The following is a 25,985-nucleotide window of genomic DNA, read 5'->3' as shown; positions in this document are numbered from 1 at the left end:
AAGGACAACGAAAGGGTTTGTTACAGACCCAGACATGGAAAGGTCACTTGAATTAGAATTCAAAGTCATTGCTCCCAGCCCCTCCTTTGGGGTAGTTAACGGTTCTGGTTTGAAATAATCCTTATCACTCTTATAGGGATGGACGGTGTCACCAGCAGCTAACCACAGTGAGACCCTGGGCCAGTCCCAGCTTCCCTGTCTGCTCGGGCAAAAAGTTGTGAGGTAGGGGCGGTATTTTTAACACTGTAATTGAGCCTCGCCGCCCACTCGCCAGCGCGGCCCTTCCCCCTCCGCTCCGCGCTGCGCCAGCGAGTTTGGCTCAGACACCAGGACCACGAGTCCACCGCCTTCCGAACCGAGCCAGGGCCCCTGTGGCTGGAACCTGGGGCCGGAGCCCCAGGTGCGCGGCGCGGCCCGCCGGGCCCGCCCACCTGCCGTCACGCGCGGCCCCAGCTCCGCCCCCGTCGGCGCTGCTCGGAGGGCTGCGGGGCGGGCCTTGCGGCCAACCCCAGGACCGTCCTCGGCCTCGCCCTCTATGTAAGGCCCGAGCGGCAGTGCGGCCGCCGCGGCGGGAGTTCTCGAGCCTGCTCCGTTCGGAGACTGTCCCCGGCACGACTCTCGCCCGGCCGCGCGGCGGAGGGCCGGCGCGCGCGCACGCACACACGCGTCCGCGCCCCGCCTCTGCGCGCTGTCGCGTCCCTCGACCCCGCGTCGCGCGCTTCGGGCTGCTGAGGGTGGCATGCGGGACTACGACGAGGTGACCGCCTTCCTGGGCGAGTGGGGGCCCTTCCAGCGCCTCATCTTCTTTCTGCTCAGCGCCAGCATCATCCCCAACGGCTTCAACGGTATGTCAGCCGTGTTCCTGACGGCCACCCCGGAGCACCGCTGCCGGGTGCCGGACACCGCGAACCTGAGCAGCGCCTGGCGCAACCACAGTGTCCCGCTGAGAATGCAGGACGGCCGCGAGGTGCCTCACAACTGCCGGCGCTACCGGCTCGCGGCGATCGCCAACTTCTCGGCGCTCGGGCTGGAGCCGGGGCGCGACGTGGACCTGGAGCGGCTGGAGCAGGAGAGCTGCCTGGATGGCTGGGAGTTCAGCCAGGACGTCTACCTGTCCACCATCGTGACCGAGGTGGGTACCAGCGCCATGCTGGGCCTAGGACCAGGGTGTGGGGAGGGCCTTCTCACTCTCTGAGCTCACCACCCCACCTCGAGCAAGGTGCATGCCGATGTTGGCACGCCCTTTCCCCCAACACACTGCACCCTGGTGATAGTCCTCCATCCTCCAAGCAGGTGACTTCCAGCCAGAGATGCCCGCTCACAGCAGGGTGTCACACTGGCCGTCTATCCTGATGGTCATCTTGGAGAGGGAGACAAGAAGGCCCTGGCGGCCCCCACGAGGTGCCCTGAGGTCCTGAGTGTTCGAAGACTTCCTTTAGTTGGGTGAGGGTGTTGAGCAGATCCAGGGCTTGGACCAAGGGACTGTCACCGTTTTTCTTCCAGCCTCTTGGCATCTGCTCGGAGAGAAAAGAAATAGTCTTTTCTTACTTGAACTTTTAAAGTTAAGGAAAGCATGTGTATAAAATGGTTTCTTCTTTTTCCAGTTACTCCTTCCCCACCCACCCTCACCCCAAATGACAGTCTGATCATGCCCTGTAAGGAATTGTTTACTTTTCCTCAGGGTTAGTTATCAACCTGTTACGATCCATGCATCTGAAGAACTGTTCATGGTGACTTGTTGACATGAAATGCTATAACAGAGCACACAACCTTAGTTCATAGGAAGTGGGGAGAGATCTTTCTCATTCCCCAGCCCCTTGGATTTTTGTTTTGAGTGGCTTTGTCTGTCCCCTGGTGACTCCTAGTCATTAGAGCTGGCTGTATGACATGACGTTAATGGATGAATGTGGATGTGCTTTGCCTCTTATTCAGACAGTGGCACTAACTCCCTGGAGTCTCGGCAGAACTAAGCAAGCAGGCCAGTGAGAGAGCACTCCTTGATCAGCACCAGGGCGTCCAGGTTCAAGTGTCAGGATCAGGGATTTGCAGATTAGGACAGGCTTCCTAGAAGAGGAGGCCTCTTGGTGAGTCTGCGATGATCAGCTCAGCAAGTACAAAGTCTGGAACAGCTAGAAACAACCTAGAAGGAAGGCAGAGTTCAGAGGGAGGAGGCTGAAGGGGATCCCTGCGAGGATCTCACAGCTAGTGACATCATTCTAGTGTCCTGAGGTGTTGACAAAAGAAGCACTGTATGGAGATAGCTGACTGTGCTTTGTGGCCCTGGATTCCACGGAGAATCAACTTCCTGTCATCACAAATCCTCAGTCCTAGCCTTACAAGCAAGTCTGTCACCTTCCTCGAAGCCAGTGAGAGCTGTGAAAGCAGAGACTATCCCTCTGGTGGCAGGCAGAGGCCACAGATGGAAGCCATACTCTTATGACACAGGAGTCCCTACAAATTCTGCTTCTAGCTGCTCATGGAAGGAGGAAATCACAAGAAGTTCATGGCGTCTCTGGATTTTATCCTGATCCCTAGGATCCCTTGACTCACTCTCATCATCTGTTCTTGCTTCGCTGCCTTCATCCTGCCCTCAGCTGAGAGTGGTGGTGGTACCTGCTCCTGCCAGAAGGGTCCTTAGCTTAAGTTGCTGCCAGTGCCAGCTTTTCCATTTTTATATTTAGCCTATGTATTTCACTGCCTTAGCAGTTTCATAAGAGCTGTGTGCCCTTTCACCTACTGACAGGTTGTCAGTCTTTGCTGGGAGGCCAAATTAATACCTTACTTGGCTCTTTGTTTGGGGATGCTGGAATGCATGAGTTGACAATCAGGGCTGCTTGTTTCTTTCAGGTGAACAGTCACTGCTAGAAACTGTTGCATCAACATTCTTACTCCATTTTTCTAAGGCTCATTTTTTTTCAACCCAGACCTGGCATGCTGACCACTGCAGCTGGTCCCAAGCCTGCTGAATGTCCCCACACCTGCCCTCTGCCCCACATCATACGTAGAGATGTTATAAGTACACTGGTATTTAATTCTTAGTCACATTTCTCACCAGAAGATGAAAACTTCAGGTCTCCTATGTGATTTTTGCCTTTGTTGAAATTAAAGTGCTATGTGTAAGTACTAAAGTTGGTGTTAGATTTACATCTTTGCATCTCCTGTAGATGCTGGACATGATACTGGATACAGAGGGTGGGTACTCAGGAAAATTTTTGTTGAATGGGTTAATGAATAATTTAAGAAGTATTTTCTAAAGTTTGAGAACTGAGGAAGAAAAGACCAGTTTCATTCATAGAAGGGAAACTTGAGGGTGGTTGAAAAGCACGGACTGAAATATTTTTTTAATAGGTTTTTATTGATTTTTTTTAGAGGGAGAGGAAGGAAGAGAGAGATAGACACATTGATGAGAGAGAAACATCGATCGGCTGCCTCCTGCATGCCCCCTGTGGGGTGCCCTGATCGGGAATTGAACCAGGACCACTCAGTCCATCAATCCACTGAGCCACACTTGCTGGGCGTGAGTGAAATATTTTAAGGGAAATGTAATCTCCCATCCCATGGACTGGGGCTTGCCCCTTATAAATCTATGACAAGGCAGTGGGATCGGCAGAAAGAAGGGGACGCTATGAAATGGAAGAGATTGTCCTCCCACGTTTGGTGTTCCACGTGCTTCTAGGCTATCCCCTGCTCTGGCCCCTCAGTCATCCCTGAGGTGGGGAATCAGCCACCCCACCTTGCTATTTTGCTCTAATCCCTCAGTGCTTCTTGACTCAGGACTGCCCCTTCCTCAGAACCTGGGTGATTTCTCAGGCTGCCTGGGCCTCCTGCTTTTTGGTGTTTCCATAGCCAATCCATCAGCCAGAAAAGTTCTTTCAGAAATTTCTAGTCTTGCACCCATGAGTTGGAGTATCTTCAGCTGAAGCCTGGCAGTTCTCTTTGTCCCTTGCCCTCTGCCCGTCTCTGCTTCCCAGAAACCCTCTGCCCCAGCCCTTGGCAGGACTCTGACTTACTCCCTGTTGCCTAAAAAGTCTCTTTCTCTGGACTAGCTTTTCTGTCAGCCTTATGTCATACACAGTTTTGTAAGATAGGAGAGCCTCCACTATTACCCAAAGGCCCATACCACCTGAAGGAAAGCCCACACCAACTGGGAAGGTGGGGCTGAGCTGACCCTGGGGTGGAGAGTCAGAACAGACCTGGAGCTTGTACCTCACTGCTATGCCATTGCTGACTTCTCTGACTCGGGGAGCACAGACTCATCCCTGCCTTTGGCAAGCCAAAGAAGCCCCTTGCTGGGCCCCTGAGGCCCCCTGTGTACAAGCAGTCATAGCAGACCCATGTGCCCCTGAGTGATCAGATTCAGCCCTTCTCTAGCTGGCTGAGAACCCATACTCTGGGTCAAAGTTCTGACAATTGACATAGGGAAGAGGCTGAGGAAGCAAAGAAAATCTGTTCTAAAGATTGAAGTTCAGGGTTCATCTGGACTTTGGGCACCCAAGCTCAAAAACCAAACCCAAAGGATACGATGTTGAAGGCTCACAGCCCTTTTATTCATCTGTTCACTCACTCACCTATGTACCAAACAGCTACTGAGCCTCACCTATGCAGGGCACTGCCAGGCATTGTAGAGGTTATGGTAGCAGATACTTCTCCTTGCCCTGACAGCCTTGGGGCACAGATCTGTTATTAATTGCAGCAGGAAGCAGAATGAAATGTATATAGGAATTCGTGGCATTCAGTATGTTTGACCACTGAAGCAGTCAGGCTAGGTACATCTCAGGGAAGAGTTTCTGCCCTGTGGGCACAGACCCTCTTTTCCCTTCTAGCCAACTCACAGGCAAGAACATTTAGTTCCAGGTAAGAACATTCATTATCTTTCTACTTCCTATAAACAAGAAGCAGTACCAATTACATACTACATACAAGAGACACACTTCTCTCTCTTAAAAATTTTAACAATTATATTGAGGTATACATGACATACAGTAAACTGCACATAATTATGTGTGCAATATGAAAAGCTTTCATGGATTTGAAAGGCACATTTCTTACCAGGAGGGTTAGCAAGTTTAGGCCCCTTGCCAGAATCGTTCCCAGATTTTTTCAGGTTGGGTCCTCAGACACTCCCCTTTCACAGCTCACCCAGCTGAGGGGTCACGATGCGAGACTCATGACCTGAATCTTAAACCTACATCTTTAGTTCTAACATTGATATCTGTTATCATCAGCGAGTATAGCCCATCCACTGCACCAAGTGGAGGCATCGAAGAGCTGGTCTGGAGCTGCTTCAGTCATGGCTGGGGAGCCAGGAGCTCAGTGTAGGAACACTAGATTCCTTTGTAAACACAAGCCTGGGGTACATAGCCTGCACTCTATGGGCTTCCCATCCCACCCCGCCGAAGGAGGAGTCAAACCAAGTCCTAGAGTCCACTGCAATCCATTTGGTGGTTGACAGGTGAGTGGATAGTTGGCTACGTGGGACATAGTCTGTGTCTGACACTTGTGTTTATTTTTTCAGACCTATTACCTTTCCTAACCCTATACACAGGCCCCCCATGTGACCTGTAGGAAGTGTTAGCCCATGTTTGCTTTTGGGAGGCCCAAAGCGAGGCCCTGAGAAATGTCAAGAATTGGCAGTTGTGCATTGAGAGCCCAGTTACTCCAGGGAGTTTCACACTAGTGCCCAGAATAAGGACAGATTGGACCAAGTGGCAGGGGTGAAGCCATGGGACCTAGAGACATGATCTGGGGACCTGTCCCAAGATGAGCATTAGTCAGCTTGTCTCCTTGCCAGCCCAGATTTCTCTAAAAGCGTATATAAGGAGACCTGATGTGAGTTGGGAGGACTGTCATGCCAGAACTCACTGAAGAAGCCCTTGTGGATTTCCAGTGTAATTCAGCTATATTAGTCCCCTCTCCTCATGAGAGACCTGTTGAAAAACAGCTTCTGAGTCTTTTTTCATTTTTTCATCTCTCTTTCTACAAAAGTATTGTGTGCTACCTGGGAATAGAGCCCATCACATTCAAGAGCAGCAATTGCCATGATCTGACCCCTGAAGCTCTGCCTAACACCCTACCTAATAATACCCAGAGGCCAGCACCCATCACTGAGTCCCTCAGCCCTGACTCCCCTGCCGCTCCCATCCTGACTTTAGCAGCCATGTCTGGAGCGGGTATCTGGGTACTGGCACCACTGAGGCTGCAGAGGTAGGATGAATGCCATAGCCTGAGCATTCAGACCTTAGTGCTTTGAAATTTTGACCTCCTGCTAGTCTGGACTTTCTGTAAACCTCCAATTCTTCTCTGGGATGGGGGCCACCAACCAACCCATTCAAAGTGCCAGAGTGGAGAGTCAGCTGTGTGGCTGAGCAATCCTTACCATCAGCTGCAGGGATTTTCATGCCCAACTTGAGGGCTGCCCTCCTACCCCTCTGAGGAGCCTGGAGGCTCTGCACACATTGCCCAGCAGGGCAGAGAAGCAGACTTGTTTTCCCTCTGTCACTTAGCCTGGAAAAGAGGCTTTGTTCTTCGGAGCCACATACTCCCCCTGCTTCTCTGTGTTACTGGGGCGCCTGTAGACTCCATGGAGGGCAGGCCAGCAGCCTGGCGCCAGGCAAGCAAGGGTCTGAATTCCCTGGCAGGTGGCCTGCTTGGTTACTGCAGAGCGCCATCTCTGTTCTGGAAACATTTTCTGGGAACCAGCAAACTTCCTGTTTTGGCTTTTCTTCCTCTTTTTGGCTCCTTGTTGGACTGGAGCAACCACACATCTGAATGTTCAGCTGCTTCCCCAAGCAAGTCCGCAGACCTCTTTTTATGGTAACCATAGATGGAACTATGTATTGGGTGCTGGGAAACTCAAGCCATGTAGCCTGTTTCCTACCTACCCCAATCCCTATTTTACAAATGAGGAAATTAAGGTACAACAAGGAGGGGAATCTTGTCTAGGGTGAATAACCAGTTAATAGTAAACTAGAATCTAAACCCCAGCTTCTTTCTTTCTTTCTTTTTAAAATATGTTTTATTGATTTGAAAGAGAGAGAAGGAGAGAGAGAGAGAGAGAGAGATAAACATCAATTGGCTGCCTGCTGCACGCCTACAGGGGATTAAGTCTGCATCCTGAGCATGTGCCCTGACCAGGAATTGAACCGGCAACCTCCTGGTGCACAGGACAGCACTTAACCCACTGAGCCACACTGGCCGGGCTAAATCCCAGTTTCTTGACCTCCAGCTCAGAGCTCTTGGCTGTAATTAGGCCTAGTATTAATGCAGCATCAGGGATCCCAGCTCTAAATATTACCAGAGGGTCCCAGAAGTCACTGGTCCAGAGCAGAGCTGAAGGACAGTTCTAGAAGGTGCATCTCAGGCCCTCTGTCCACAGTTCCTTACTGGATGCCTTGACCCTTAGAGCCCCAGAGCCCTGCTCCAGAACCACTCCTGCGCCACACTGCCAATGACCTGAACCCCAATGAAAGGGTGCCTCCCGCCTGTCCACAGCCCTGGGCTCTGCCCAGTTTCTTCAATGTGATCACGAGAGTCCTCATCTTCTCCTGGATTAGAACATGGGCAGAATACTTGTTCCCTTCCTCAAATTAGAAGCAAAACAATGGGGCTCAAAGCTATGAAAAACCAGACGGGGAGAGAGCCCAGTCTCCATGTGACGGGGGAGCCTACTCCCTGCCTTGCTGCCCAGATCAGCCATTGCTCCCTAAACGAACTCATACCCACATGGTTATGTAAGCAGAGTGCAGGAATGCAGGATGTTCTGATTTTATTTTCCAAGAAAGCTTAAATTTAAAACATTTAAAATAGAAGTGAGTGATAAATCCTTTGCTCCTCTTACAGTGGAACCTGGTGTGTGAGGACGACTGGAAGACCCCACTCACGGTCTCCTTGTTTTTCGGGGGTGTGCTGGTGGGCTCCTTCATTTCGGGGCAGCTCTCAGACAGGTAAGGTGGGTGTCTATCTCCCACAGTTGCAGAGGACCCCAGCACTGTGCAAGGAGTATATATTGCCTGTCCCATGACTTCAAATGGTAGTGTTCTTTCAGCCCAAGGCCTTGCATTTTATTTATTTTTTTCTTTCATCGATTTTTTATTAATTAATTAATTAATTAATTATTTTATTGCATTTTAGAGAGAAGGGAAGGGAGAGGGGGAGAGAGAGATAGAAACTGATGAGAGAGAACATTGATTGGCCTCCTCCTGCACGCCTCCCACTGGGGATCGGGCCACAATCTGGGCATGTGCCCTGACAGGCAATCGAACCAGCAGCCTCTTGGTGCATGGGTTGATGCTCAACCACTGAGCCACACCGGCTGGGCAGGGTCTTGCATTTTCAAAGAAAGAGAAGCCCAACCTATAGTACAGATGCCACACCAAATAAAGAGAGCCATTAACCTCCTCTCCCTAATTCTAGCCAAATAAAGCAACCTGGGCTAAGTGTATTCATGCTGTATCAACTGGATTTGACCAGGAAATATGCCATGATTCACTTCTGCACCAGCTTGGTTGGCCCTCTCTAGGGAGCATGACTCTTTCATGTCCTCAAGCATGGGGGAAGTGGACAGCACACACACGCGCACACAGACTGTATGGTAGCTCTTAAGGCAGACCATGGATGGCCGTTGCCGTATTCCCAAAGACACCGCTGTCTGCAAGGTAAGAATTAGATCTCAGTAGCCAGTAGTGACATGATGGGCAGAGCTCAGGTCCACAGAACTGGTGCCCCTTAGCTAAGAGGCCTGTGGTTATGGCATTTAGTTCACAAGAAGCAGGAAATGTGCTGTTTTCACCCATAAACAGGTTATTTATGGAATCCCAAGCCTATTAACTGAAGGTCCATTCATGACTTAGGGAGTTCATGTACTCTGGAAATTATAGGCAAAATTTTAGAGATTATATGTGACCATTTTTCTCGAGAGAGGTCCAGAGTTTCTGTGAAGTTCTCAGAGGAGTTCGTTACATTGTTTTCCCCCTACCCTAGAGCTTCGGGTTCTGTTGAAGCCCATGGTGAGAAGAATGGCCTTCAGCAATGTCCTTAGCCACAGTGTCACCCAATGGAGAGGAGTCCCAGCATCGTCCCAGCTGGTTGGGGCCTCGAATAGAGAAGTTCAGGATGAGAATGTCATATTACATAAGAACAAAGTCATTTTATCCCATAGCACAGATCATTTCTCACTAGATTTGTCTTTTCCAGAGTATCAACTAGCAATTAAAAAAAGGGGCAAATTCCTGTAGTCACAAGTGAGCATAAAGAGTTCAGTAGGCCATGCCCACTGACTGGCGATTCTAGATGAGCTGTAGACACTTGCCTTTTGAGAGAAAAGGCCTGTGCTTCCCCAGATCCTTCATCTAGCAGCAAGCGCCAGCTGATTACTGATAGTTATTTAACAAACACGTAGCACCTAATATGTGCCAGACTCATAAGCACTGTACAAATTAAATATAGTAATAAGTTCATCTTCATAACCCTATGAAGTAGGAAGTATTAGTATTCTTATTTTACAGTGGGCAAAATGAAACCCAGAGGAGTTAAATGACTTGCCCCAGCATCACACAGCCAGTAAGTGGCAGGGCTAGGATTTGGGCCCGGAGAGTCTTGATCCTCTGTTTTGTGTGGACCCTGCTCTTCTAGAATTTGCCTTCTAGCAAGGCAGAATGTATTAAACAACTAATTGAGGGGAGCACTTGTTACCCTCAGTGGTGGTAAGTGATACAGAGAAGTACAGATGCTAAGAGAGAGTCTGACACAGGAGGCCAGGAGAGGCTGCCCGAGAAGGTGAAGCATATGCTGGGAGTTGAAAGATGAGTAGAAGTTAGCCAGCTAAGGGCGTGGGAGAGGAAAAAGCATTCTGGGTGCAGAGAGCAGCGTGAATTTAAGCGTAGACTCAAGAAAAGTACAGCATGTGTCAGGAACTGGAAAAAAGTCCTCTGTGGTGGAGGTGTGAAGAGCAGTTAGAGACAAGCAATGAGGCAGGCAGAGATCCAAGCAGAAGAGTAGGCGAGCTTAGTAGATGGCAGTTGGGAGCTTGGGCTTTAGTCTCGATGGGGAGCCATTAGGAGTGTTTTAAAGCAGAACTGTGACTATCAGATTTGCAATTTCTAAAAGATTATGTGATAACTATGGAAAAAGGATTGAAAGGGGAAGCAAGAGGGACTGTGGAGAGACTAATTAAGAGGTTATCACAATAACGTATGCAGGAAATGGTGGTGGCTTGGACTAGACTGCAGGTGTTATACATGGAGAGGAGTGGTAGGAGGTAAAACCAACAGGATTTGGCTATGGGTTAGATGCAGAAGATGAGGAGAGGAAGCTTTCTGGCCTACACAACTGGGTGGATTACAATATTCTCTAAAACAAACCCTGGAAGAAGGGAAGATGGTGAGTTCAGTCTGAACATATGAATGCGAGGTGGTTATGAGACACCTACGTGGAGGAATTGAGTATGTAGTTGGCTGTGTGGATATGGTGCTCCATGAGAAGTTTGAGCTGGAGAAGCACGTTTGGGAATTATGAGCTCATAGAATCCTCATCACAGCCACAAACATGGATGAGATTACCTGGGGAGAATGTAGAGTGAGAAGAGGGGATGCCAGGGACTGAGTTTAGAGGTCCTCCAAGTAGGAAATACCCTCCCCTGGGGGTGAGCGGCAGCTGAGACTCAGAGGGATTACTTTGATGTGAAGAACAAGGAGGAGGTACCCCAATATCAGAGTTGAAACTCAATGCATTTTTCTGGGTCAACTGCATCATAGCTTAGGTAGGTCTTGGTAGGCTAGTGTAAGAGCCTGATGACCATGTAACACCCTGATTACCTGAGGAAAGTGTTTAAGTTCCAAAAGATCTCCCAAAGGAACAGAAACAAAACTAAGTGTGTTGACTACATTAGTCTTCAGAAGTGCTAGTACAGTGTTTTTCAAAACTTTAAAAACGTTTTTGTCAGCAGACTTCTTTTAAGTAGGACCATTTGAGTCCAGTAAATGAAATAGCTAAAAGTATGGCTGTTCTGGCAGTGGTCCCTGCCGCTAGTTCCCAGCACCACTCCTCAGGCATGTCTGCACCCACCGGAGGCCTGGGCTCCGTGGGGTGGACCGTTTCTCTCCTCATTACCTCTAAGTAAGCCAGTTGAAAACCTAAGCCAAACAAATTACCTAAGAGCAATGGATTCAACTATCTAGGATACCAATAGTAACTTTTTATGTGGGACAAAGATTTAACCTTTGTTCTGACATTTGAATAAGGCTGAAATTCAGGAGCAGTAAAATAACCCTGGGTTGTCAAAGCCTTTTATCTGACATTGAGTTACTTTTATGTGCATCAGTTATAAGAGACACAACCCTGGCAAGAAGAAGACTGAGATTTCCTGGTTTTGTAAACATGTATATGTTTGATGTTTTGTTGACACACTTTAAAAGTGAATGTTTCAGGCCCCAACCCCAGACTGCCAAGGGACTGGTGCTATGTCAGGGTTTCCTGGCTCTTTCTTTTTCTCACCATCCCTGGGAGAACCTGGGGTGGGGAAGGCAGGGGTAGAGGTTACTGCTCTGCCTGCAGTAAGGGGTTGCCCTTGGATGGCATGTAGGGTGCTCTGTAACAAGAAAATATCAGCATGGGGTAAGGGGACAAAGTCTCCTTCTATACCAGGGTTTCTCCACCTTGACACTATTGACATTTTGAGCCAGAGAATTCTTTGGTGTGGGGGGCTGTCCTGGACATTTTAGGATGTCTAGAATGTTTCCGGCCCTTGTCTACTGTATGCCAGTAACACCAACCCCACCCCCAGCAAACAAAACCAAACCAAAAACAACCCAGCTGCAATAAGTAGAAGCACCAGATTCTTCAACTTGACTTCAAGGCCTGTGCAGTGTGGGCCCTGCCCACCTCTGCCGTCTCCCAGTGCACAGCAGCCTCCAGCCGCACTGGCCCCTCATGTTTGGCATGCTCTGTCCAGCCACAGCTGTGTGTGTTGCTCTCAGTATGCAGCATCCCTCACCCCACCCCCGTGGCCTTCCTTGGCCCTGCAGGCTAACTCAGGGTCCCTGTTTTACATGACCTTGGTTCCTTGTGTCTTTCCTTCAGAGCACCCATCAGAAATTGCTAAATAAAAGGTGTTCTCATGTGATTAATGTTGGTCTTCTCTCTATACTGTGAATATCATTAAAAGCTTGGTCCCTATTCCTACTCTCCCTTGTCAACAAGTACGTTTCTTTTGGGCCTCATCTCAGTGTCCCATCATCAGGGAGACCTTCCCTGAATGCCTGCATCCCCAGCCCCTACCCCAGTCTAGGGTAGGTTCCTTTGTTGTGTCCCTGTGGACATGGTGCTGATCTTTCAGTATGCTTGTCTTAATGTGTACCCTTCAGTAACATGTTACCTTCAGGAACGTGGTTGTTTTATTAAAATGTGATCACTGCTCTGCCAGGTGGCTCAGTTGATTGAGCATCATCCTGTGCACCAAAAAGGTTGCAGGTTCTATTCCAGTCAGGGCACATGCCTAGGTTGCAGGTTCGATCCTTGGTCAGGGTGCATACAAGAGTCAGCTGATCAGTGTTTCTCTCTCACATCGATGTTTCTCTCGCTCCCTTTCTCTCTCTAAAACCAAGTAAAAATATATTCTCTGGTGAGGATTAAAAAAAAAATGTGATCACTGTCTGTCTCACTACTTATAGACTATAAGTTCCTTGAGGGCAGAAACAGCGTCTTTTTAAAATTCAAATAAATCCCTAGTGCCTAGTATATAATAGATGTTTAAATAAACATTCACTGAATGAAAATGAACATCAGCTGCCCTGGCCAAACTCAAGCTGGGTTGAATGAACTAGACTGACTTGTTCTTCCCCATCTGTGGCACTGTCTTTAAAACCAAACAAAAAAACCCCACAAAACATATATATTTTTTTTAATTTTTAAATGAACACAGGTACAGAAAGCCACACAGAACAAATGTGTGGCTTTATGAATTATTCCAGGGAAATAACCTTGTAACTTCCACCAAATTAAGAAATAGAACTTTGCTGGCCACCAAGAAGCTCTGTCCATGTGTCCTTCCCCCTGAGTAACCACTAGCTTGACTTATAATAATCACTGCCGTGTGGATTTTTACTCTACTTTAACTAGGGACTCTCCCTCTATCCTTTCCTTTGTCTCAGTTGATTTTTTAAAAATTATTTTTATTAATTTGTTTTTGTTACAGATGTTTCTCCTTTTTTCCTCATTGACACCACACCCTCCTTCCTGTCCCCTCCACCCCATCCCCAGCTTTGTTGTCTATGTCCATTGGTTATGCATACATGCCTGTAAGTTCTGTGGTTTATATGTCTCAGTTGATTTTTGAAGAACCCTCAGCTGTTCCACCTCTAGAACTTCCCAGACTGAAGTTGGCTGATTGCATAATCATGGTGTAGTTCAGTACATTCCTCTTTTCTCTGCCTTTCTTGCAAATTGACAGCTTGATCTAGAGACTTGAGCAAATTCAGGTTCAGTCCTTTTGGCAAGACTATAGGAGTCATGCAACATTCAGTCGTCTCTTTATGATATGAATAGTCATTAAAACATAATGCCCATATCTGTACCTTGACTGGGGTTTGTAAAATGATGTTCTAATCTGATCACTTCTTTTTCATTTAGTAGTTGGAATACTTTTATAAAATGATACTTCCCTTCATCTGTGATTGGTTACTATTCGCATAGTTTACATAAGAAAGTTAGGCAAATGTTTCTTTCCCTTTATTTACCAGTTTTCATTTATAATGAATTGTTTCTCCATCACCCTCCAAAGTAAACCGGCTCTTTTTAAAAAATGGATTATGAATATATGGATTTAAGCATAATAAATGTGTTGCAATTCTTTTCAATCATTGTCATAATTGTGGCACTGCCTTTTGGGCCACCCCGGTGCTCAGGCTGCATATTGGTCCTGAGGAGGAGGAGGAGATGATAATAGCATGGGGACTGGGAGACTGGTACCCTAGCAGCATTGTCCATGACCCCTCCCTGACTGGTCCTAGGGAAAGGCCCTCTTGGTGGAGCCCATCCCTACCACCATCTCCCAGCTGGTTCTGTCACTTTCCTTCCTAGGTTTGGTCGTAAGAACGTGCTGTTTGTGACCATGGCCATGCAGACAGGCTTCAGCTTCCTGCAGATCTTCTCCAAGAACTTCGAGATGTTTGCCGTGCTGTTTGTCCTTGTAGGCATGGGCCAGATCTCCAACTATGTGGCAGCGTTTGTGCTGGGTATGGCCATCAAGTTGGAGTTGAGTACTTGATCCTGTGCTTCACCATCATCTCACCACCCACTTTCTGGAGATGGCTGTGATGTCCCTCAAGGGGAAGTGATTTCTAGTAACACCAACCAGGGCTTCTTGGAGAACCCAGTTTGTAGGCAGGGAATCTGAGTCTGCCAATTACCCAGCCTCGGGTCCCCAGCAGCACAGCCTAACTGCTGCATTCCAGTTCTTTTCTGGCCTCTGAGGTGTGGCTCTTCGGGCTTATGGGTACTTGATGGCCATTTTACTATAACTCACCCAAGATGCTCCATCAAAAAAAAGAGCCTACTACTGCCCAGGGCTGAGGGAGGTATGACATGAGGAACAAGGGCCAAGGAAGAAAACTGCCTCTTCTGCAAAACACTGTGACAGAGGAGTTGACTGGCAAGAATGAATTAATAGGATTGGGCTTTGGTCATGTGACCTTTGAGTTTTAATTCAGCATTCACCCTGCAGGCTTTTGCCTGTTCTCACTGAAAAGCTACCAGTCTCACTGTTTGGAGGACTCTAACTCTGGCTTACTGGTCTTTGGGCTCCTTGGGTTGTATTGTTGAAAGGATTGTTTCTTTCACAGAATATTTTTTCCTTAAGTCAGCATGTGCAGCCTTAGTAGTGACTTCCTCTTTCATGAATTCTTCCTCATGTGAGGATTAAATTTGAGGCCTAATGTGGCATCTATAGCATACGGCTTCAGGAAGTGATGTCATTTTCATGAGAGAACTGCTGTCACTGAGGGGCCTGAGAGACCGCAATGAGGCACCCCCAGTCAGACTGGGCTGAGTTCAGAATCCCATCCCTTACGAGGGCTTAGAAACTTAGAGATAATTCTGGCTGCTTTCTTGTCTTTATGTTGACAACTATACAAGAGAAGATTAATAAGGAAATAAATTAAAATGCTAACATGATTCCTTCCTTGTTTTGAACAGGAACAGAAATTCTTGGCAAGTCAGTTCGTATTATATTCTCCACGTTAGGAGTGTGCATATTTTATGCAGTTGGCTACATGCTGCTGCCACTGTTTGCTTACTTCATCAGAGACTGGCGGATGCTGCTGCTGGCGCTGACATTGCCCGGGCTGCTGTGCGCAGCGCTCTGGTGGTGAGTGTGGTGCTATGCCCCTGGTGAATACCAACAGGGTATCTTCTGTCTGGCCTTCACTAGGGGGCAGCAGTAACCCACAAATCCCTATTTGGGCTCCCAGAGACAGGAAGTGTAAATTATTTATAAGTTGTTTCAGAATGTTTTGTCCACACTCAGAAAAGCCAAAGACAAAGCAAAATTCCAAGACATCAACAGACTTGTTCTCAGCCTTGGGCTGGGTTGATCTTAGTTCAGGGAGAAGAAGCAGCATCTGAGAGATGATGAAGTCCTCCGTGACCTCCAGGAAGTTATCAGACTGCAGGACTAGACAGCTCAGGCCCTGCTTCTGGCTGTGTGCTGCCGCAGAGGCTCATGACACAGGCACTGGGAGGAGAGGAAGAGCAATGGAAGTGAGAGTTCCCAGGGTGGGTTCACAGAGGAAGCCAGGCTGCAGCTGAGCCTGCAGCACAGAGGAGCTGGACAGACAGTCCATTCCTTCCAAGCGAGGGAACACAGCAGAGGGGCTGAGGTGGAAATTGCCCCTTGCCGGTAGGGATGGGAGAGCACTGCCCACATGTTGCGGAGAGCATTTCAGACATCGTGGGAAAGGATACAGAGCACAGCATGAGTCCTGGTCATGACTGAAGGGCAGGGGCTACCTGATGAGGTAGAAAATAAGATCCATATAGTCTCACAGCACTCAGATGCCTTGATAAGTATAGGTAGCGAGTCTGACAAGTCAATTGGATGAATCTGGTAGAGATGAGGAAAAACTAGAGGCCAAGAGGCCAGTGCAGAAAATGCTCTGGAGCCCTGGCCAGTTTGGCTCAGCGGTTAGAGCATCGGCCTGCAGTCCAGAGAGACCCAGGTTTGGTTCCCGCTGGGGGCACGTACTTCAGTTACAGTTTGTCCCCGACCCCGGTTGGGGTTGTGTGGGAGGCAGCCACTCAATGTGTCCCTTTCACGTCGATGTTTCTCTCTCTCTCCCTCCCACTCTACCTGAGCAAAGGTGGAAAGACGTCCTCGGGTGAGGATTAAAAAAAGAAAGAAAATGCTGTGGATGCCAGGGACAAGTAGGAGAGTATAGGTGGGCAAGGGTCTGGGTTGGGCTGAGCCCACCTCAGAAGCCAGGATTCAGGAGCCCATCTTGCCTGGTCTCCTTAGTGTCCAGCAGGCGGCACCACTGCTCCTCAGAAATGGAGGTGGCCGGCCAGTGGAGGAACCTCATCATGGTGAGCAGGCCCCTCCAAATTTTGGGCACTCCAGTGTACTCAAAGTTCACAGTGTACACAAAGTACCACACTACTGGGTGTGGTATGGACCATCTCTTTGCTTTGGGCTTGGAAACACCAAATATTCTTCAAACCTAGCTCTGGTTCTGAGACCCCATTTCCCCTGGACCCCATTTTACACCTGGTCTATTGGGCAGGGATGCCTCAGTGAGATTGCTCCTTGTACTTCAGGTTCATCCCTGAGTCCCCACGATGGCTCATCTCTCAGGGAAGATTTAAAGAGGCAGAGGTGATCATCCATAGGGCTGCCAAAATCAATGGGATTGTTGCACCTTCGGCCATCTTTGAGCCAAGTGAGGTAAGCACTGCGTGGGAGCTGGGGGGAGGGTCTTGGTGACCACGATGTGAGGGCAGCACTGCGAAGGCCAGAAGCTCTCCCTTAACACGGGAGCCCAGACCTCTTCCTGCCCTGCCCCAGCCACCCCGGCGGGCCCTGTTAAACTTCAGAAGCTGAGAAAAAGGGGCCAACTGCCTAAATCTTTTCACCTTTCCTGTGGATTTTAGGTTTTCATAATTTGTACACTTCTTTTCTAGGTAATCATAAGTCTTACCATTACTTTTATAATAAGCACTCTTTTTTTTTTTAATCCTCACCTGAGGATATTTTTCCATCAATTTTCAAATAGAGTGGGAGGGAGGAAGAGAGAGAAACATTGATGTGAGAGAAACACTGGTTGGTTGCCTCTCGCACACACCCCAACCAAGGCTGGGGATCCAACCAAAACCAAGATGTGTACCCTTGACTGGAATCGGACCTGTGACTCTGGTCTGAGCCAAACCAGCCAGGGCATAATAAGCACTCTTTATAAGTAATAGGCCTGTCACAAAGTTGGCATCTTGGGAGGTTGCTGTTTCTCACATTTTAGGTTGTTGCTAATTGTAAAAAAATAATGCAGTACATAATATATGAAGCAAACACAGATTTGGAGTTAGAAGTGTTCAGTCTCCTCCCGCCCATCAGTGGTTAGTGGTTGCATGATCTTGGAGCCAGGTCCTTTCTGACCCTTTGCCCTGCCTCCCCCACCCCCCTGCGAACCCTATTCGCACGCCATGAGTAACCTCTTGGCTTTGCCTGATTCCTGGGCCTTGTTCTTCCTCTTCTCTCAGAACTTCCACCCTCTCTGCAGCAGGCAGCTATCTTCAGTCTCGTGACAATGAGAAGCGGCCAGACGTCTTTGCTGGCTGATACAGTTCTGATCTGATGGGAAGTAGGGGACAGGCAGTGAGAACAGCCCCCAGCAGTCATGCTGAAGTGTGTGTGGAAGGCATGTTAGAGACACTCGGGACACGGTGGAGACCTGGGGCTTGGGAAAGAGAGACCAGTTACATGCAGCAGAGAAGCCGCTGGCCACCTCCAGCCCTGTCAGCCTTACAGTTAAGTGGAGGCCAAGCACCACTCCCTCCCAGCACAGATTGGAAAGGGCTCTGGTGCGCAAAGGTCAGGGCAGGAGTAGATCGTAGAAAGGGCTGTAAAGAGAAGAAGCTTTGGTGGCTTTTCAGTGAGGAGTCGGTCTGGGTGAAACCGTAATCCCACTGGCATCCTTGAAGAAATGAGGCTATTTCAGGGGATCCATTAAGTCTGAAGTTGACCTTTTGTTGAACTGCTAACTCTGGAAAAACAAGCTCCAAAGCTGGGTTTGCTTAAGAAAGAAACATCAGTATGTTTAGACGTGTGGTTTATTAATGTCCTTGGCTGTGCTGAATTTCATAGGAAGTTACTCTGGGTGAAGCTGAGGTCAATTTTCCTGTTTTTCTATCTGAAATGTTTTTGTTTTTGGAAGTAGACCAGCAACTACATGGTATGAAGACTCAAAACATTAATTCTTTTAAAATAGCAGATCAATAAACTACACAACCAGTTTCTCTCTCTGACCCAGAGGGCAGGGATCCAGCGTTGGGAAGGAATACTTAGAGGCCGCCCTGGAATGTGGCCACTGGCGGGTGGTGCTGGGAGGGAGCTAGCTGTCAGCTTGGGCCTCGCCTTGGCTGCATCCCCTGAGGGACTGGTCACCTATTTTTCCTCCTTGTTCTTTTTTTTTTAATTTATTTTTTTCTTTATTGATTTTTTAGAGAGAGAAGAAGGGAGAAGGAGAGAGAGATAGAAACATCGATGAGAGAGAACATCGATTGGCCACCTCCTGCATGTTCCCCACTGGGGATCGGGCCCACAACCTGGGCACGTGCCCTGACCAAGAATCGAACTGGCAACTTCTTGGTGCATGGGTCGACGCTCAACCACTGAGCCACACCAGCCGGGTTCCTCCTCGTTCTTGATCACTAATTTGTTAAAAGAAGATCTGGAGAAGCCTTACGCTGCTCAAGATGCAGTCACTATACTCTTCTTTTCAAGAAAGAAACAAAGCACTCTAAGTCAGAGATGCAGAAAGCCACGGTGCCAGGTTTTCAGGTATGTTTTTGGGTCTCTGAGTCTCTGATCTTCTCTCCTCCTATACCCTTGTCATTTTGTTCTTGTAGCTACAAGACCTGAGTTCCCAGGAGCAGCAGTCCCACAGCATTCTGGATCTGCTCCGAACCCGGAATATCCGAACGGTCACCATCATGTCCATAATTCTGTGGTGCGTATGTGAGACCTGTTTGAGGCTTCCACGCAAGGCGTCTGGCAGTGGCTGTCACCTCTCATTGGCAGACATGTCTTGGACATTCTGAAAGCCCACATCATCAGAATGTAAAAGGGATGTTTTGCCATCAACGAAATGGGCATGTGACAATTCTTGATGGAATCTCAGAAAAGGAGAATGAAAACTGCTGTGGGACTTTGGGGGGAATCATGGGACATCGGGATCCCTCCTGGTCCTGAGGCGAATCTTTGCTCATTCTGGGTCCTAGTGTAGTTGTTCCTGTCCCGTCTGCCTCAGAGGAAGACGGGTGAGGACTTCAGGAAGGTCTGAGTGAAGACACCAGGTTCTTTCAGTTACAGAGTTGCGAAGTACTTTCTGGAAATCTATGTGGAAGCAGGATCCGTCCTTGTGGGGTGTTTAGAGACTGTCCTGGAAGCAGGGCTATGCTTCCTCGTCAAGTTCCTTCTAACGAGGCATTTTACCAAGTGTGTCAGGAAGGGAGTTGAGTTGCCAGAGAGAGGGAACACATCCAAGTACCCAGAGAGCATTTGCTCAGGGGCCAGACCCTTGGGCCTAGCGGCCACTACCTGATCCTGCTGGGTGAGGAAGGCAGACTTCTCCTTAGAGTCCTTATTACTAGAGCCAGCCAGTCTTTGGGCACCCGGCCATTTTGCTCCATAGAGATTATGAGTCATCTATTTCCAAGGAATAGCCCAGGATCCCTCAGGGCAGTGCCGCACCCAGGATCTGCCTCAGACAGGGCCAGCTTCAGTCTGCACCAGAGATTTGCCAGTCACCCCTTGTGTGGTGCACCAGGCACTCCTCCGGCTCCGGATTTCCTAGGAACTCCTGCACATGCCCCTTTCCCTGATTGTACCAGCTGTGGTTTCAACCTGCACATGAGTCCAGTCTAACCCATAAAGGTCCAGTCTGACAGGAAGAATGCCTGCTGGGGGCAGGAACCAGGCCAGGGACACTGGGGTGGGGGCAGCATGCAGATGAGAGATGACATGGCCCCGCCAGCTGCCTCTGACCAGCCTCTTCCTAGTTGGTGGCCACAGAGGGTCTGCTCCAGCTCTGTCCAAATATTTTACCTTATTTGATCTTATCCCTCCAATCCTCACCCACCCCACTTGCTGTCTGCTTCCTGACTCACTCCCCAGCTCCTCTGCAGTTGCTGGATTTGGGGAGGTCCAGAGAGTCGGGAAGTCAGCTTTGTAAGAGCTTCAACTTAGGGTTTCTAAAGCCGACAGGCAGGCTGGAGTCAGATTTCTGTTTTCCTTTTTATCTAACCAAGTATATCTGTCTGAATTGTATATATTTTGCTGTTTGGATGCTCTGAAAGTGCTCTGGCCTGGAGTTTACACTGGGCCAGAGACTTGGTTCAATCTCCTGCCCTCCCCTAAGGATCATTTTTAATTTCCTGCAATAATTGCATTTGAAAAATTGCCCTGGTTGGGAGGCTTCTGGTGGATGCTGCTCCTCCAGCTTTCTTCTGCACTGTTTCAGGATGACCATAGCAGTGGGCTATTTCGGGCTCTCCCTTGACACTCCTAACCTGCACGGCGACGTCTATGTGAACTGCTTCCTATCGGCAGTGGTTGAAGTCCCGGCGTACGTGCTGGCCTGGCTGCTGCTGCAGCACCTGCCCAGGCGCTATTCCATGGCCACTGCCCTCTTCCTGGGCGGCAGTGTTCTCCTCTTCGTGCAGCTGGTGCCCCCAGGTAGGGACCATGTGTGTCTGTTGTCTGGGGCTTTGCTGAGTCGCTCAGTCTCTACCAGCTGTCTCCCCCAATTAATGAAGATAATAAAATAATGCCATCACAGCTCACCTGCATATCTTCATTCTTGGCCAGAACAATCAAGAGAAAGTATCTCCTGAGACCAGACACTTCTCGTGGCGCGGGGAGCTAGCGGGGAGTGGGCAGAGCAACCAGGTGGGACTGGTGGTTTGTTTCACTCTCTACCCAAGTTAGTATGTGCATATTTGTTTTTCTCCGCAGAGTAAGGGGGAGGAAAGACAGCCATAGCCATTACTCTTGAACTTGGCCCTTAGTCGTTTATTTATTCAACAAGTTGCTAGGGAGTGCCTGGGAGGGCTCTGTGCCCTGCCAGTGGTGCAGCAGTAAACCAATCAGGCAGAGCCTCCTGCAGCTCGCACTCTAGCCGAGGAGACAAGCAACAAACAAATAAATAAAGGCTTAATGTAGTGCAGACTGTTACCTTTATAATAACAAGAAAGGACTGTGGAGAGCTAGTTTATATAGGATGGTCACGGGCAGTGTCCCTGGACAGAGGCAGCTGAGAGAAACGTAGATGAAGTGATGGAGAAAGCCATGAAAAAGTCCAGGAACAGAGCATTGCAGGCCAAAGAAACAGCAAAGGCAGAGGCCCTGTGGAGGGAACAGGCCTGGCATGTTTGAGGAGAGAGAAAGAGCTGAGAAGCAATGAAGAGGGGAGAAGAGAGGGCCAGGTCACACAGAGTGGGTCTTAGGCCATTAGCAGGGTTTGAGTCTTTTTTTTTTTTGGTTAATTCCTACCCAAGGATATTTTTCCATTGATTTTTTTTTTTTTTTTAGATAGAGTGGGAGGGAGGGAGAGAGAGAGAAATATCAGTGTGAGAGAGACACATCAATTAGTTGCCTCCCTCATGAGCCCAACCAGGGATTGAACCTGCAACCCAGGAATGTGCCCTTGACCAGGAATTAAAACCAAGACCCTTTGGTCTGCTGGCCGACGCTGTAACCACTGAGCAAAACCTGCCAGGGCCAGGATTTGATTCTTAAAACTGTCTTGGTATCCCACAGATGGGGGAGACAAGCCCTTTCTGACAATTCATAGGACAGATTATGGACTCATTAGGGTACCTAGATTTGTCAGTGTTCCCATGGATTTGGGCGGGGCTCTGGGGATTGTTTGTGGGTCTCTGAGGCTGGCAGCACTGCACAGGAATAGCCCGCACAGTGGCATGGCAGGACAGCCCAGGAATACGTGTGCAGGTTCATGCCCAAGCTCAGGGCGACCCGTAGGCCACTCACAGCATCTCCTCATGGACACAGCAAGCAGGGTGGATAGGAGGGTCGGTTCCGAGGGTGTCCGGAGTAGAGCGAAAGCATGAACTGAGTTAGAATGGAGCTTCCCACTCCTCTACAAGCCACTAGCTCGTCCCACGGTGCCTGCAGTATGGTGTTCTAGAAGCCTGTGACCCCTTGTGTTTAATGACTGCTAGCCTGGAAAGCAGGTTTGTTGGGCACATTGAGGGGCTCGCTCTGGTGTCTTCGGGCTGAGGGGAAGAGCATTTGCTCACACAGCTGCAGGTCCCAGCCTCCTCTCAGTAGTAACAATTTAGAGGGACCTCTTGGCGTAGCCCCTTATCCCACCAGAAGAAGCTAGAGAAACTGCCCTCCCCACAAAAAAGGGAGAAAGTACGTTTGGTTCAGGTAGAAAAAAACAAACAAAAAACCCAGAACTCTCGATAGCAGTATACCTTGGGTTGGTGGCTTCTCTTACTTTCTTCCCTTTGCCTCTCCAGACTTGTATTATGTGTCCACCGTCCTGGTGATGGTGGGCAAGTTTGGAGTCACTGCCGCCTTCTCCATGGTCTACGTGTACACAGCCGAGCTGTATCCCACGGTGGTCAGAAATATGGGTGTGGGAGTCAGCTCCATGGCGTCCCGCCTGGGCAGCATCCTGTCTCCCTACTTCATTTACCTTGGTAAGTCCCGGGGCTGAGGGCACCAGGAGCGATGGGGCAGAAGCACTGATAGCTTTAATGTGAGCTGGAGATGGCTTGGCAACAGGAAAACAAGCACATACAGCAAATGGGATCCATCTAATCTTGGATCTGTGCCTGGAGAAGGTTCTGGTCCAGGTGCGTGTGCTGTGGAGAGGCACTCGCTTATAAATGGAAAATAACCTATAGACTAGCTAGAAACTGATGAGAAACGTACGGAGTTTTGTTCCTGGTGTTGCCACCCATCAGAGAACAGAAATCCCCTATCCTAAGAAACTGAAGTGGCTTAGGGAGCCAGTGTACTTAACTGGAGAAATCTCTTTTTGGAATCAGAATTTAAAAGGAACAGGAAAAGGGAAAGATATCCATTCAAGAGGGCAGTTGAACTGAGAATTGTTGTGACTTGGAACGTGTGACACTGGTTTAATCCTGTGTAAAGGTGCGCCTTGTGCCCGTTTCTTAGCAGGGTACCGTATTCTCTTCTTCAAAATTATTTTCTCTCGGCAGCTGCTGTTCCCCAGCACATCCCTCGCTGGCGTATCTTTGGGGAGGGGTGCACCCACCTTGAGGGTATCCAAAATACTTGGTGAATGTGCTCCATAGATCTGACAAGCAGAAACATCTTCTTGCTTGGCCTGTAGGCAAATTGAATGGGTTGAAACACATCTGGAGAGGTGGAGGAGCTATTCCTGTCCCTGAACAAGTATCTTGAGTTTCTCTTCTTTTTTTTTAAATATTTTTTTCTTTATTGATTTTAGAGAGAGAGGAAGGGAGAGGGAGAAAGAGATAGAAACATCAATGAGAGAGAGCATCCATTGGCTGCCTCTTACATGCCCCCTCACTGGGCATCCGGCCCACAACCTGGGCATGTGTCCTGACCAGGAATAGAACTGGCAACCTCTTGGTGCGTGGGTCCACGCTCACAGTGAGCCACACCGGCCAGGCTTACGTTTCTTGATACTATTGTGAAGTAGGAATAGTAATCATCATGGCTCCCCTCCCCTCCCCTACGCCGTGAGGCATGACTGCACCTTGGCATGTCAGTACCAACTCTGGGTTCCGAGACCTGTCTAGGTGAAGACTCCATTCTGGCAGCTCAGAGTGAGGCTGAGAGGGCAGGTGATCCCCTTTAGAGAGTCCTGGGAGCACAAAGGGATAGAGGGAGACCAGGTCTAACTGCACCCCCGGCTTGGGGCTCTGTCTGCTTTGCCCTAGGTGCCTACGATCGCTTCCTGCCCTATATTCTCATGGGAAGTCTGACCATCCTGACAGCCATCCTCACCTTGTTCCTCCCAGAGAGCTTCGGCATCCCCCTCCCAGACACCATTGACCAGATGCTAAGGGTCAAAGGGTAAAGAGGCTTCCTTTTTTGCCATGTTGATATACTGGGTCTGGGCCTGGCGGAGAATTCCCCACAAAGTCTCACAAATGCCATGGACTAGTTGAGCCATCAGAGGGTTAGAAATGGCAAGGAGATTGCATTCTATTATCTCTAGTCTGACCCAGATCACCATGTCACCGTGTCCATCTCCACAGCAACAGCAGCTCTGAGATAGTACGGAGACTAGGAGAAACCTGTCAGAATCTGCCGTAGGATCTTTTTCCCTTTAGCGAGATATCCTCAGTTCTAGGTTTGGTTTGTTTATGTTCTGAGACTGGCGGGCGTCTTTTTAAGATTTGTTACTAACATTTGTTTTGCTTATTTTTATAGAATAAAATACAGGCAAACTCCAAGCCACACAAGGATGTTAAAAGATGGTGAAGAAAGCCCCACAGTCCTTAAAAGCACAGCCTTCTAACAATCTCCAGGGAGTGAAAAGTGAAGAGGAAAGACTGGGTCTTGTCAGAAACAGTTTGCGTAGACACTGAGTCCTTCACTGACAAAGGTCTTTGCTGTTCATTCTTTGACCCTTTGACTTGCTCGTGGATGGGCACCTGGACCCAGAGCCTGCATGTGGTCCTAGAGCGCCACCTTCCCTCCAGCGACACTGTGACTACTGACAAACATCTTTAGAGAAGTCCTAATACTGTGACAGATCGGGCACTTCTAAGAAGTGAACTAGAACCAGTGGGATTTTTAAGAGTCTGAGTGATATCTGCTAAATTTACATATTAATTTCAGACTTCCTGAAAAGGCTTCCTGATAAAACTGGAGGTCTAAATCCCTCCCCCTAAATCTTTTCTCCCTTTTCTTCTAACAGGTGCACTTTAGGGGAAAAAGAAATAATTTCACAGAGAGTTTGATTTCTCACACTTCCTCAGTTACAAAGGTTATTAACTGGGATTGTTGCTTCCCCTGGGCAGGAGAGTGTGTGGAGAAACCTACAGGTAATTAACGTGGAGGGGACTGAGCAGGTACAGAACACATCCAGTGCATTGACTTGTGAGCTGTTGGACCATTCAGTGTGATTGCTGGGTAGACTTGTTTACATCTGATCAAGGCACTGGGCTTGTCCAAGCCCATAATGAATGCATCATGAACCTACTATTCTTGTTTTCATGCCATTTGAATCAAACCTCCTGGCTATTATGATTTCCGTGTTTGATTTAAAGGAAGTGTATCAGTGAGAAAGCTATTAACAGACTTGTCTTTCTCAAAACTATAATGTAGATTTTGTTTGTGTGTTATTTGTTGTTTATTTGTTATCATGTCTTTTTCTTCTTAAGTTATTTGCCCTCCGGAATAGACTTAAGAAAGACTGGTTCCTTAGCCTCCTGATTTGTGTCTTTTTATCCAACCCAGGATCACTCTGGCATTGGCTGCAGCTGCCACTTGTGCAAGGCCTTGCCAGCCGTAGCCCCCAGCACTTCTCCGAGTGCCCAAACTGACGTTTGTGTGGGTTCCTTTCGTGGTGCCGAACCATGGGGGAAAATTACAAAGAAGAAAGTTAAATCATGTTCACAGTCTTTCAGAGTTGCTCACTTCAGTCATGTGACATTGGGAGACACTTTGTGTTCAGTGTAATCGTCTTTTCGGATTGTTACCATGGTATTCCTGCAGCATATACTTCACCTGGTTAAAAAAAAAACACACATTTTGG

At 48.6% G+C, this 25,985-nt stretch overlaps 1 protein-coding gene across 1 annotated transcript; it reads left to right on the top strand.

Moving 5' to 3' along the window:
• Positions 1–554: 554 nt before the first annotated feature.
• Positions 555–25,985, top strand: SLC22A5 (solute carrier family 22 member 5). The gene is made up of 10 exons (XM_036281687.1): positions 555–1,132; positions 7,840–7,943; positions 14,074–14,228; positions 15,187–15,358; positions 16,804–16,930; positions 19,108–19,208; positions 20,721–20,935; positions 22,744–22,926; positions 24,160–24,295; positions 24,656–25,985. Exons 1-10 carry the CDS (start codon positions 740–742, stop codon positions 24,741–24,743), a joined length of 1,674 nt encoding a protein of 557 aa, XP_036137580.1. The 5' UTR covers positions 555–739; the 3' UTR covers positions 24,744–25,985.

This window comes from Molossus molossus, unplaced genomic scaffold (assembly GCF_014108415.1).
Source record: "Molossus molossus isolate mMolMol1 unplaced genomic scaffold, mMolMol1.p scaffold_m16_p_4, whole genome shotgun sequence".
In the NCBI taxonomy this organism is placed as follows: Eukaryota; Metazoa; Chordata; class Mammalia; order Chiroptera; family Molossidae; genus Molossus; species Molossus molossus.
Note: the sequence above shows the minus strand (reverse complement) of the source record. Positions and strands in the feature narration are given on the sequence as shown.